The sequence below is a fragment of the Oratosquilla oratoria genome, chromosome 7 (genome assembly GCF_046742065.1).
Source record: "Oratosquilla oratoria isolate Oo_2021 chromosome 7, ASM4674206v1, whole genome shotgun sequence".
Lineage (NCBI taxonomy): Eukaryota > Metazoa > Arthropoda > Malacostraca > Stomatopoda > Squillidae > Oratosquilla > Oratosquilla oratoria.
In genome coordinates, this window is record NC_134783.1 from 74,202,834 (window position 1) to 74,215,467 (window position 12,634).

General features: G+C 37.2%; 1 protein-coding gene across 4 annotated transcripts in view; it reads left to right on the forward strand.

The window, feature by feature from the left end:
- The first annotated feature begins 2,346 nt into the window (after window positions 1–2,346).
- Cnep1r2 (CTD nuclear envelope phosphatase 1 regulatory subunit 2) overlaps window positions 2,347–12,634 on the forward strand; it is a 35,586-nt gene continuing 25,298 nt past the window's right edge. The window contains exons 1-2 of one of the 4 annotated variants that reach the window (XM_076188390.1): window positions 2,432–2,447; window positions 3,188–3,258. In XM_076188390.1, coding sequence (XP_076044505.1) covers window positions 3,210–3,258 — 49 coding nt within the window. In that variant the 5' untranslated portion in view covers window positions 2,432–2,447; window positions 3,188–3,209. Of the gene's footprint in view, window positions 2,448–2,551; window positions 2,633–3,187; window positions 3,259–12,634 lie in introns of those variants that run through there. The other 3 variants (XM_076188389.1, XM_076188391.1, XM_076188392.1) reach the window with 3 other exon arrangements.

Below are 12,634 nucleotides of genomic sequence, written 5' to 3' on the forward strand. Positions count from 1 at the left end.
AGTGTAAACTCGCTCATTAGCGTCAGCGAAGAGGCCAGCGTTAGGTTGCGGGCCGGTTGGACAGAGAGGTGTCCCAAGTCTCTCCGTCGACCAGCCTGCGATCAGATTGAGGGTTCTGAGTGAGACGGTTTGGGCCTCTGCTTTTGCCAGCGAGCAAGTGTGCGTGTGCCTCTTTTCTTCCAAGCACCACTCTGAAAACAGAGATTTACGTGACTTGGGAAATGTGTGTATTTGTCTTGTTGTAAACCCGCCTGCCGACGTCAACGTAGAGGTCGGCCATGCCAGACCGGCAGCAGCTAGGAGATATATCTCTTAGTCACCACCTGCCGGCGAGGATTCCTTGGAGTTTGTTGAAAGAGCTGGTTTGAAGAGATGTCCGACCTCTACGAGCGCTGTGTTCTGGATTCTGGATTCTGGATTCCTAGGAAAGACCACCCGCTTGCGCGGGATCGTTTTTGTGGGAGGGGAAGAATGTCTGTAAAAAAAATGAAAAGACAGTAGCGTATAAAAGAGGGCTATTGCCACCGGGCGAATTACGAGCGATTAGGGGCTTGTTGGTGGTCGTGGCTCGGGAGAACTGGACTGGGAGCTTGGACGGCGGCGTCAATGCCAGGAGGAAGAGCAGATTACATCACCAGAAGTTCAGAAAATGGTAGGAGACGTAGTTGGAGAGAAAGGTGGAAAAACGGAAAAATCTTTAGTGGGAGGTATACTGAAATGAGAAGATGTAGTATAAGAGAAAGTAAGAAAGGAAGCGAATTTTAGTCGAAGAAAAAGTAAGTGTAGATGTTTGTGCGTGGGACGTGGCTATGTTCGTGAGAGGTGTGTGTGTGTAACTTACGGGAAGTGAGTAGATTTCACTTCCCGCGTGTTGAGGGCGTTCCTGATTAGCCCCAGGTAAGGCATGAGAACTCCTGTTTTACCCCAGGTTGGGTTTGAGCTGTTTGTATATTCTTGTAGCCTGTCAGTTACATGCGATATTATTATCATTATTATCATTATTATTATTATTATTATCACTATCATTATTATCATTACATCATTATGGCTATCACCAGTCAAACTGGTGAAGGGGTGTATTATTGGTAAGTACGGTTATACACGTCTTATCGTGTACACCGCACGTGGGACGGGCGCAGCTGACAGATAGTCTGTACGGTGTGGTCTAGGTGTAATGTGTTGTATCAGATGTTTGTGTTTGTCGTGCAGTTTTTCTAGGTGTCTTGAGTGAAGTTTGTGTTTGTGTTGGTTGAGTGGTCGGATGTTGGAAATTTGGTGTAGAGACTCAGTGGTTCTGATGTCGCTCCATCGCGAACCCGTGATGAACTGGACAGCGGCATTCTGAACCTTCTGATGCTCGTAGTTATTAGTGGGACATGTCAGCTGGCTTAGTCCCGGGACTGGCACAGAATCGGTCTGAAGAGGGCTAGGTACAATCGACGTTTGGTTCTCAGTGTTGCAGTTTTGAAGCGTCTTAGCTTACCCAGCACAGCCCTAGCCTTCGCTCCCTGCTTGCGGAAGTGTGGGGTCCAGGTAAGGCCACTATCAAGTGTGCTACCCAGCACACGGGTATGGTCCTTCACTGGGATGTTTGTGTTGTTTATTTTAAGAGGAGTGTTTGTGATTGTTCTGTTGGTTCGTTTGCAGCAGAAGTATACAGCATTGCATTTCGACGCGTTGGTCTTAATGCGCCACTGTTGCTCCCACGCGTGTGCCCATCTCGGCGAAACGCCGACCTTTTAAAGGAGGCTGGCGGGAACGTGAGGAGCTTTCCAAGTTCCTGATTGGCTGACCGCTGGCTGGCAGGGACACCCTTGCGAACTACGCTTGCCAACTACAGGAACTTGCTAGCTCCGAAGATTTCTTTGATTAGTGTGTGACGGGTCGTAGGATGCATCACGTCACTACAATCTGAAGAAAAACAGTTTTCCACATAGAGTGGTAGACACTTGGAACAAACTGGTCAGTGAAATAGTCTACGCAAAAACCATTCATGAGTTTAAGATCAAACTAGACACTACGAGATACAAAGGCGGGATTTCACGAGCATAGCTCCCCTTCCCACAAAATACAACTAGATAAATACCTACATACCTACATACATACTGTATCTATATATATATATATATATATATATATATATATATATATATAATCTATATATATATATATATATATATATATATATATATATATATATATATATATATATGTGTGTGTGTGTGTGGTGTATACATATATATATATATATATATATATATATATATATATATATATATGTATATATATATATACACATACATATATATAGAATAAATGGCATGCTCTTGAAATTATGTTACTGTGATCAAGTTCAAATGATCAGAATAGACTGTAAGAACACACCATGAAGTCGTCGGATCTTCTTAATGTTTGTTTACAAAATTTCATATTTGAAGAAGGAAAAGGTATCTGTCATTTATGTATATAGATATATTTTCGCATGAGATAGGAAACTGTATTGAGCTCATTCTCATATATATCCAGTTTATTGTAAATTCTTTGACCGGAAAATAAATGCTAGCTGAATAACGCATACCGAGATTCACTGCACGATTTGGGCGCCCTACCGTAATCAAGAGCTTAAAAATAGGTTCGGTAAAAACTTAGAATTAGTTTTAATCTCTTAGAACACCAGTTGATAATACTGTGAACATTTTGTCTTCAAATTAATGTGATAGTTTATAGCAGTTTTCATCACAGTTACTGATTAAGGAGTATGCTGTTTATTCTTATCCATGATGTATGATGTTGGCAGCAAAATGCTTTGGGTAGTTTGGAATGTTTGAGAATGCTTTATAGTGAAGTTTATGTATACCAAGTGAAGTTTTGCTTTGTAGTAAAATATTTCTTGTTAATGCAGATGTTCTTCAAGGCCTTTCCAGGTTAATTTTTTTATGAAATGTTTGTTAGGTTATATTAAGTTATGAGCTATTAATTTTAAACATCGTAAATTTGATATTGAATATCTGTGTTTCCATGATTCTGGAATTTTACCATTTCATCCCCCACTCCTGTGGTTCTAAATTTGGCAAAACAATCTTGGTATTTTCTTTAGAAGTGCACACCTGCATGATGTAGCAATAGAAAATTAGATATTCATTAGTAAATTATAGTACATTGATGTAATATATGTTTTTCTTGGCAGGAGTCAACAACAACAACAAAAAATGACTAAAAGCAAATGCACTAACAAATGGAATTGTCACGTGACTATAGGTTTGAGATGCTATATTGTTGTTTGTCTAGTCCCATCAATGTCAGTTTGACAATGGCATTTGCATTGTGTACAAAGTGTTCTTCCACTCCAAGTGACATCACCACGCTACATATTTTAATTTCTTTGACCTCCGCATCAATCGGAACAAAGATGGCATCTCATGCAGTTGTTGGAACTCTATTCATTAGTATATTGCTTTTAGCAGTGTTTTCTGTTAGTGATTTCCCCCAAGAAAAATGTATATTACATTGGTGTATTATAATTTACAAAATTAATATTTAATTTTCTAATGCTATATCATGTAGATGTACACTTCTAAAAATTTACCACAATTTCTTTTGCAACCAAAGCATCTCAAACATGATGCCCCTTCTTATATTGTACAAACAATTTCAGAAAAACAGATTTTATCTGGTAAATAACAACCATTTGCTCTCATGAACATTTATCCATCAATCATAGTCATGTACACAAACTAAATTTATGCTATGACCTCATTACTTACTGCATTAAATTGAAACATTTAGGATATTTATGAATGCATGAGTGGAAGTAAGTGGGATGGGAGGTGACGGAGAGGGGGGTTCACTGATTTGATGAAGCGGCCTTGCTGTGGATGTGCTGTGTCTTGCGACACTGTTTCTGACCCAGGGCAATGAGTAAGATATAGGGATGACCTGTCATCAAGGAGGAGCCAAGATAGGAGGGAGGGAGGGGGGTGGATGGGGATGGAATGGGTGGGAGTGGTTTTTATGCCTTTGTTTTTTTGGTTACCTCCCTTGTAAGGGGGAAAAAGCCTTTGGTATGTGTATGTATGTATATATATATATATATATATATATATATATATATATATATATATATATATATATATATATATATATATATTGGAAATTGGTATGTTATAACACATTTGTAAAAGTTCACTATAAACCCACTATCGGAGAAATAATAACAAAAGTACAGGGAAACTGTATATTTCGACTACTATCTGTAGTCCTCTTCAGCAGAATGCTTACAAGAAGTTAAGGTACAAGTATATATGAGGAAGTGAAGGGTACATAAAAGGGGATGGGGAAAGAGGGGGGACTCAGGTTACATGCCCTTGAAATGGTTGAGTCAAGGAAGGACAGTTGGTGGTATTTTGTCCGACCGCTCTTGACATTATTTTGTTGACCGCTAACTTCGTAATACAATCTGGGGGCCACTGACCTTTTGAGGTATTGAAGTTAGAATAATGTTTTATAAGAGAAGATTCTACAATTTTCCTTCGATAGCTACAGTGTGATTTAAAAATAATAGATGCATTATCCCAATCTAATCTATGGTCTTTTTGGCTGGCATGAAAGAACACAGCGGAGTTAACTTGTCCATATTTTATGAAGTTTTTATGTTCCTTTAATCTCGTGGACAAATCCCTGCCAGTTTGGCCCCAGTAGACATCACAGTCTTTACAAGGCAATTTATATAACCCGGAGTTTTGGTCCACATCATCCCTCCGGTGTACATTTACTACCTTTCTAAAAATGCTGTTTGGATAATTGTAAATAAATTTGATTTGGTTATTAGGTAGAAGTTTGGAGACCGAGTTGATAGATTCATTAAATGATACAATGATGTTTAAATGGGGGTAACAATAACATCATTTATAAGAATATAAAGAATATAAAGAAATTAGGGATTTCTCCCCGTCCTCTCCTTTATATGGGGGGACGGAGAGGGGGGGTTGCCGATTTAATGAAGCGGCCTTGCTGTGGATGTGCTGTGTCCTGCGACACTGCTTCTGGCCCAGGGCAGTGGACAGGGTGCAGGGATGACCCGTCATCTAGGAGGTGCTAAGATGGGAGGGAGGGTGGAGGGGTGTGGAGTGTTTTCGGGGATGGAATGGGTGGGAATGATTTTATGCCTTGTCCTTTTTGGCTACCTCCCTGGTAAGGGGGAAAAAGTCTTGGTATATGTTATGTATGTAGAAAGAATTCCAAGAGCAATGACAAAGATGGTACCAACACTCTCTAAATTGACATATGAACAAAGATTGGCCAAACTGGAACTACCAACCCTGGAACAAAAATGGTAAAGAGGAGATTTACTAACCGTCTACGGAATTATGAAAGGGATGGAAGTCCTTGAAAGAGATGATTTATTAAAGTGGGATAAAAGAAAAACAAGAGGACCTGAAAAGAAACTTAAAAAGGATAGTTATAGAAGAGATCTGAAAAAGAAATGCTTTTTACACATAGTGGTGGATATCTGGAACAAATTGAATGAGGAAATAGTGAGTGCAAAAATTATACAAGAATTTGAGAACAAACTTGGTGCTAAAAGATACAAAAGTGGGTCACTACGAGCGTAGCTCGCATCCTGTAAAATATAACTAAGTAAATACACACCCACATTCTTGACTATTTGGATGAGGAAATGATTAAAAAATATTAGTTACACTAATAAGACCAAAATTGGAGTGCGCAGCACCACTATGGGCACCCAGTACCAAAAAGAATATAAAGAAATTAGAATACAAAGAGCAACGACAAAGTTGGCACCAACTCTCTCCAAAGTAACAAATGAACAAAGATTGTCCAAATTGGAACTACAAACTCTGGAACAAAGAAGAGAAAGAGGAGATCTACTGACTATAGAATCATGAAAGGAATGGAAATCCTAGATAGAGATGATTTATTAAAATGGGACAATGGAAAAACAAGAAGACATGAAAAGAAACTCAAAAAGGATAACTATAGAAGAGATCTGGAAAAAAAAAATAATAGCTTCCCACATAGAGTAGTGGATACCTGGAATAAATTAGATAAGGAATCAGTGTATGCAAACACTATTCAAGATTTTAAAAAAAAACTTGATACTGAAACATACAAAGATGGTCACCATGAGCATAGCTCTCTTCCCGTATAATACAACTAAGTAAGTACACATACACATACACAAAATGGATTATTTTGATGGCAATTTATAATAAAGGAGTGCATAAATACATACCAAGACAAACAAGAAAAGGTGTATGTTAAGTGCTGGTTCAACAGAAGATGCAGTGAGGTGAAAGATAGAAGAGATAAAGCTTGGAAGAGATGAAAAAAAAATGGAAAATGGTAAATATATATCAACCATAGAAATGAATATATAAAAGTGCACAGATAGGAAAAAGAAACTACGAGAAAGACAGAAAAATGTAGAGATCAACCCAAACTATTCTCTAGATATGTGAACGGTAAACTTAAAAATAAACAGGAAATGGTGAAACTACACCATGGAAATATAGAATATACGAGGTATGTTAAAAAAATATATGGACTGTTTGAATTGCGTGGCTCCAGTTGGTTCCAGGGAAATCTTGGTATCGCTAGGTTTGCACAGATCAGCTGATTATGATGCCATTTCCTGATTGCAGATATTTTTATTTGTGTATTAGCTACGCAGTTTTTAGTGAAGTGCAATTTTTTCCTTTGGTGGATTTTAGAATGAATGATATGAAGGAGCAATGACTTGCTGTGAAATTTTGTGTTAAACTTGGAAAATCTGCAACTGAAACCTTTGCTATGCTTAACATGGCTTATGGTGATGTTTCTATGAAATGTATGGCATGTTTCAAGTGGCATGAGCATTTTAAAGATGGTCGACAGACCATTGAAGATGATGAGTGTCCTGGACGTCCTTCCACATCAACCGACGACCCACACGTCGACAAAATCAACACCCTGTTACGGGCAAATCGACGTCTGACTATCAGGGAGCTTGCTGAAGAGTGTGGGATATCATTTGGATCTTGTTATGAGATTTTGACAAAAAGATTAAAGATGCACCACATTGCTGTGAAATTTGTGCCATACCTGATGACGGATGAACAAAAAGCTCATCACATCCAGGTTTGTCAGGAACTGCTTGATCGTTCAGAAGAAAAGGAAAACTTCTTGTCCAGGATCATAACAGGTGATGAATCATGGGTTTAAAGTTTTGACATCGAAACGAAGGTCCAATTGTCCCAGAGGATGAGTGAAACATCCCCCGACCCAAAAAAACTTGCCAAGTTCGATCCAAGGTCAAGGTGATGCTGACAGTTTTCTTCAATGCTAAGGGGCTTGTTCACCATGAATACCTCCCCAAAGGCTCCACAGTGAACCAGACTTACTACACTGAAGTTCTGAAACATCTGAGGGACGCCATCTGTCGCAAAAAGCCAGAAATGTGGAGGAGTGGCAACTGGTTTTTCCATCACGACAATGCTCCAGCCCATTCAGCCCTCAGAACTCGTGGGTTTTTGGCCAAACACTCAATCACTGTTCTTCCCCACCCACCCCTACTCACCTGACCTTGCTTCTTGCAATTTTTTCTTGTTCCTCCAAACTCAAAAGACCCTTGAAAGGAAGAAGATTTGAGACGATTCCCAAGATTAACCTCTTCACTATGGGGCACATCGCACGTCTGGCAGCATTGGCTGCCCGACGTGCGATGTTGCGTCATAATAATTGCATTATAAAAATTAAAGTGCCCTATCGTTCGTTCTCTTTCACCCGTGTATTTTGATAACCATAGAAAAGTCATGAAGCCAGTTTAGAGAGATTGAAAATTACATAGGTACGACTACAATAAATATAATCAAGATGGCGACGTCGGCAACATCGAGTACCCACTTGCTCCTCATGCTGCCTACGTAGGTGTCACTGTATGGAAGTGGTTAAGGCAAATATGACGAAGGATTTGAAGGACATTACAAAAGAAGCATACCAGAACTGTTTCAACAAGTGGAAACACCATTGGAAAGTGCGTGCGTTGGGGAGGAGAGTACTTTGAAGGGGACCCAGATCTGTAACTTCCAAATAAAGTACATTTTGCCTTATGAAGTCAGTCCGCATAATTTTTTAACAGATCTCATAGAAGATTTAGAAATGGCTGAAGTCATGAATAACCACTTCAGGTCAGTTTTCACCAGAGAAAGTACAGCATTGGGATGAAGGAATTTAAGTACAATCACCCCTCATGAGGGAAATAACAATAACATAAAAAGAATGAATCAACTAACAAAACTTGATGTCAGGAAATCACATGGCCCAGAAGGAATTGCAAATTGGATACTAAAAGAATTTAAAGAAAAATTATGGACAGAATATATAACATAATAAATTGCTCACTCAAGGAACAATACCAAAGGACTGGGAAAATGCCAATATTGTACCAATATATACAGTAAATGAGGAAACAAAGAGGAATCAAGAAATTGCAGATAAGTCTCCCTTACAAGCACTGTAGCCAAAATTTGCGAAAAAATGATCAAGAATAGATGGATAAAACAATGTAATAAAACTGAGACAATTTGGATTCAGACAGGGAAGATCATGTGCCACAAATTTGATCTGTTTCTACTCAAGACTAATATAATACAAGAAAGGGATGGATGGGCTGATTGTGCTTTCCTAGACTCACAAAAAGCTTTTGACAAAGTACTACACAAAATGTTATTAAAAAAAAACTGGAAAACATAGGGGTACAAGGTAAACTACTAAACTGGATGGAGATTTTTTGCATGGCAGAAACATGAGAGTAGTGCTCAGAGAAAAGAGTTGAGCTTGAGAGGTGACTAGTGGAGTTCCACAAGGATCAGTATTGGCTCCAGTAATGTTTGCTATTAATGTGAATGACATGGATGAAGATGTGTATTATTACATGGGCTTCTTTGCAGATGATGCTAAATTGCTGAGGAAAAGAATACTGAAACAGATTGTAAATCACTACAGAGACCTAAATAAGGTTTGGAAATGGAGCCAAAAGTGGAAAGTAGACCAGCATTAACAAATGTATATTGGTGTTCAGAAAAAATAAAAGAAAAAAGAATATCAGGACAATATAAAATTGGAACAAAGGAAGTAAAGTGGGATATGAAAAGGCCTGGGAGTAAGTATCTCAAATGACATGTCCCCTGATAAACAGATAAACAAAAATTTCGGAGAATCTTACAACTTGCTAAGATCAATAAAGGTGGCTTTGACCTATTTAGACAAAGAAATTGTTAAAGAGAAATACTAGTCACACTAATAAGGCCTAGACTATAGTATGCTGCAACACTATGGTCACCCAGTACCAAAAAGAATATAAAGAAAATTGAACAAATCCAGAGAGCAGCCATGAAAATGGCCCCAACACTTTCAAATCTGTCATATGAGAAGAGACTGGCTAAATTGAAATTACCGACTTTGGAACAAAGAAGAGAAAGAGGCGACCTGCTGACCATATACAAAATCATGAAAGGCACAGAAGTCCTTGATAGAGAGGATTTACTAAATTGGGAAAGAGAAATACAAGGGGACATGAAAAGAAACTCAAAAAGGATAGTTATAGAAGAGACCTGAAAAAACAGTTTTCCACATATAATGGATATCTAGAACAAACTGAATAAAACAATAGTGTGTGCAAAAACTATACATGAATTTAAGACCAAACTAGACACTGCGAGATACAAAGACAGGACGCCATGATCATAGCTTCCTTTCCTGTAAGGTACAACTAGATAAATACACTACTTAAGTTTGAACTATAAGAGGATATATGGAAAGAAATGAGAAATACAGAAAAGGAAGACTGATGTATAACAAAACAGACTTTAGAAACTTCTTTCAAAAACCGAATTGGGAAAAATCCTACAATAAAAAGACACAAATGGAAGAGAAATGGATTATTTTGAAAGAAATCTACAATGAAGGAGTGGATAAATATGTACAAAGATAAAAACAGGAAAAGGTGTATATTAAGTGCTGGTTTAACAGAAGGTGCAGTGAGGTGAAAGAAGAGATAAAGCTTGGAAAAGATGGAAAAAAGATAAGAAACCTGGAAAGTGGCAAATATATATCAATCTGAGGAATGAATAAGTAAAAGTATGCAGGGAGGAAAAAGGAACTGATAAAGACATAATAGAAAAATGTAAGGACCAACCAAAATTATTCTATACATATGTGAACAGTAAACTAAACAAACAGGAAATAGTAAAATTATGCCAAGGGAATATATGATACACAAAAGATATAGAAATGGCTGAAGTCATGAACAAACAATTTAAGGCTGTGTTCACCATAGAAAATATACAGTACGGGGATGAAAGAAGTGAAGTGAAATCTGCATCTATGAGAGAAATAACTGTGACAAGAAGAGAAATAATGGACCAAATGATAAAACTTGATGTTAGGAAATCACACAGCCCAGATGGAATTGCAAACTGGATACTAAAAGAATCTATAAATGAACTAATAGACAAAGTATATAAGATAATAAGTTGCTCACTCAACAAAGGAAAAATACTGGAAGACTGGAAAAATGCCAATATCATACCAATATATAAAGGGGGAAACCGGGATGATCCAACAAACTACAGACCAGTTTCCCTTACAAATACAGTAGGTTATTTGAAATAGGTGGACAAAACATCTGGAGGAAAACAATATACTAAACCTGAGACAATTTGGATTTAGATAGGGAAGCTCATGTGCCACATTTGTATCTGTTTCTATTCAAGACTAATAGATACAATACAAGAAAGGGATGGATGGGCTGATTGTGCTTTCCTAGATTTACAAAAATCTTATGTTAAAGTACCACACAAAAAATTAAGAAAACTGGAAACCATAGGAAGGATACAAGGAAAATTATTTAAATGGATTGAGGACTTCTTGCATGAAAGAAAAATGAGAGTAGTGCTCAGAGATAAGAGTTCTACTTGGGAAGAAGTGATTAGTGATGTCCCACAAGGATTAGTATTGGCTCCAATAATGTTTGGTATTTATGTAAATGACATGGATGAGGGTATAGAATACTACATGGATTTCTTTGCAGATGATGCAAAACTGATGAAGAAAGTACATAAACGGACTGTGAGTTGCTACAGGGAGACCTAAACAGGGTTTGATAATGGAGTCAGAAGTGGGAAGTGGACTTAAACATGCATCAAGAAATGTAGCATAATGGAATATGGAAAAGGTAAAGAAAAAAAAAAAAGAATATCAGGACAGTATAGAATAGTACAAAGGAAGTAAAGAGAGTTCTGAAAAAGACCTGGGAGCAATTATCACAAAAGAACTCATGATACACAGATAAATAAAGTTCTCAGAGAAACCTACAAATTGCTAAGATCAATAAAGGTGGCCTTTTCCTACTCTGATGGAGAAATAGTGAAGAAAATACTAGTCACATTGATAAGACCAAGACTGGAGTATGCAGCAACACTATGGGCACCCAGTACTAAAAAGAATATAAAATTGAAAGAAACCAAAGAGCAATTATGAAGATGGTCCCAACACTTTCAAAACTGTCATACGAGGAGAGATTGTCAAAGCTGGAATTACTAACTCTGGAACAAAGAAAAGAAAGAGTTGACCTATTGAACATCTATAGGATTATGAAAGGTATTTAAGTCCTTGATAGAGAAGACTTACTAAATTGGGATAAGAGAAATACAAGAGGACATGAAAAAAGAAAATCAAAAAGGACTGCTATAGAAGGGCTGTCAGATCTTTTATTGCAAAGGATAATATTTTATTTGTAAATTAGAGTCCAAATATTTATCTAAGCAATTTATAAATGTTATTGTGTTACTTTCAATGATGGTGGAAGGTAACGAATTCCACACATTAACAACCCGGTTAAAAAAGAAATGCTTACTTTCATTAGAAGAAAATCTTTTACCAATTACTATAAAATCTTTACATCTTGTATTTGATTGGTCTAATGAAAAGTAACCTTTGACATTGTTGTCAAAGCCTTTGAACATTTTAAAAACTTTGATTAAATCTCCTTGCATTCTCCTTTTTGAAAGTGAGAATAAATTTAGACTTTTAAATCTTTCTTCATATGGCAGATTTCTCAACCTTGGTATCATTTTAGTCATTCTCCATTGCACTCTTTCTAGTTTACTAATATCTTTCTGGTAGTATGGGGACCAAAATTTTTCACATTTTTCAAGATAGGGACGGACCAAGGAATTGTAAAGTTTTAGCATTATTTTTTCTGATTTATTTTTGAAGACTTCTGATAAAGCCAGCCAATTTATTTGCTGTTTTAACAACTTCTGAGCATGTTGACTTGGTTTCAAGTAATTTGATATTAAAACTCCTAGATATTTTTCTTTAGTTATTGAATCCAGTATTTCGCCATTCATTTGGTATTGGATGTGATCATTGTTACTTCCAATGTGCATGACTTTACATTTGTTAACATTAAATTTTATTTGCCACTTGCTAGCCCAGCTTGATAATCTGTCTAGATTGGATTGCAGAGTTTCTTTCTCTCTGGTGGTTGTTACTTTACTGGTAACTTTTGTGTCATCAGCAAATTTTTATACTTTGCAGAGGCCATTGTCTAGATCATTTACATATATTAAGA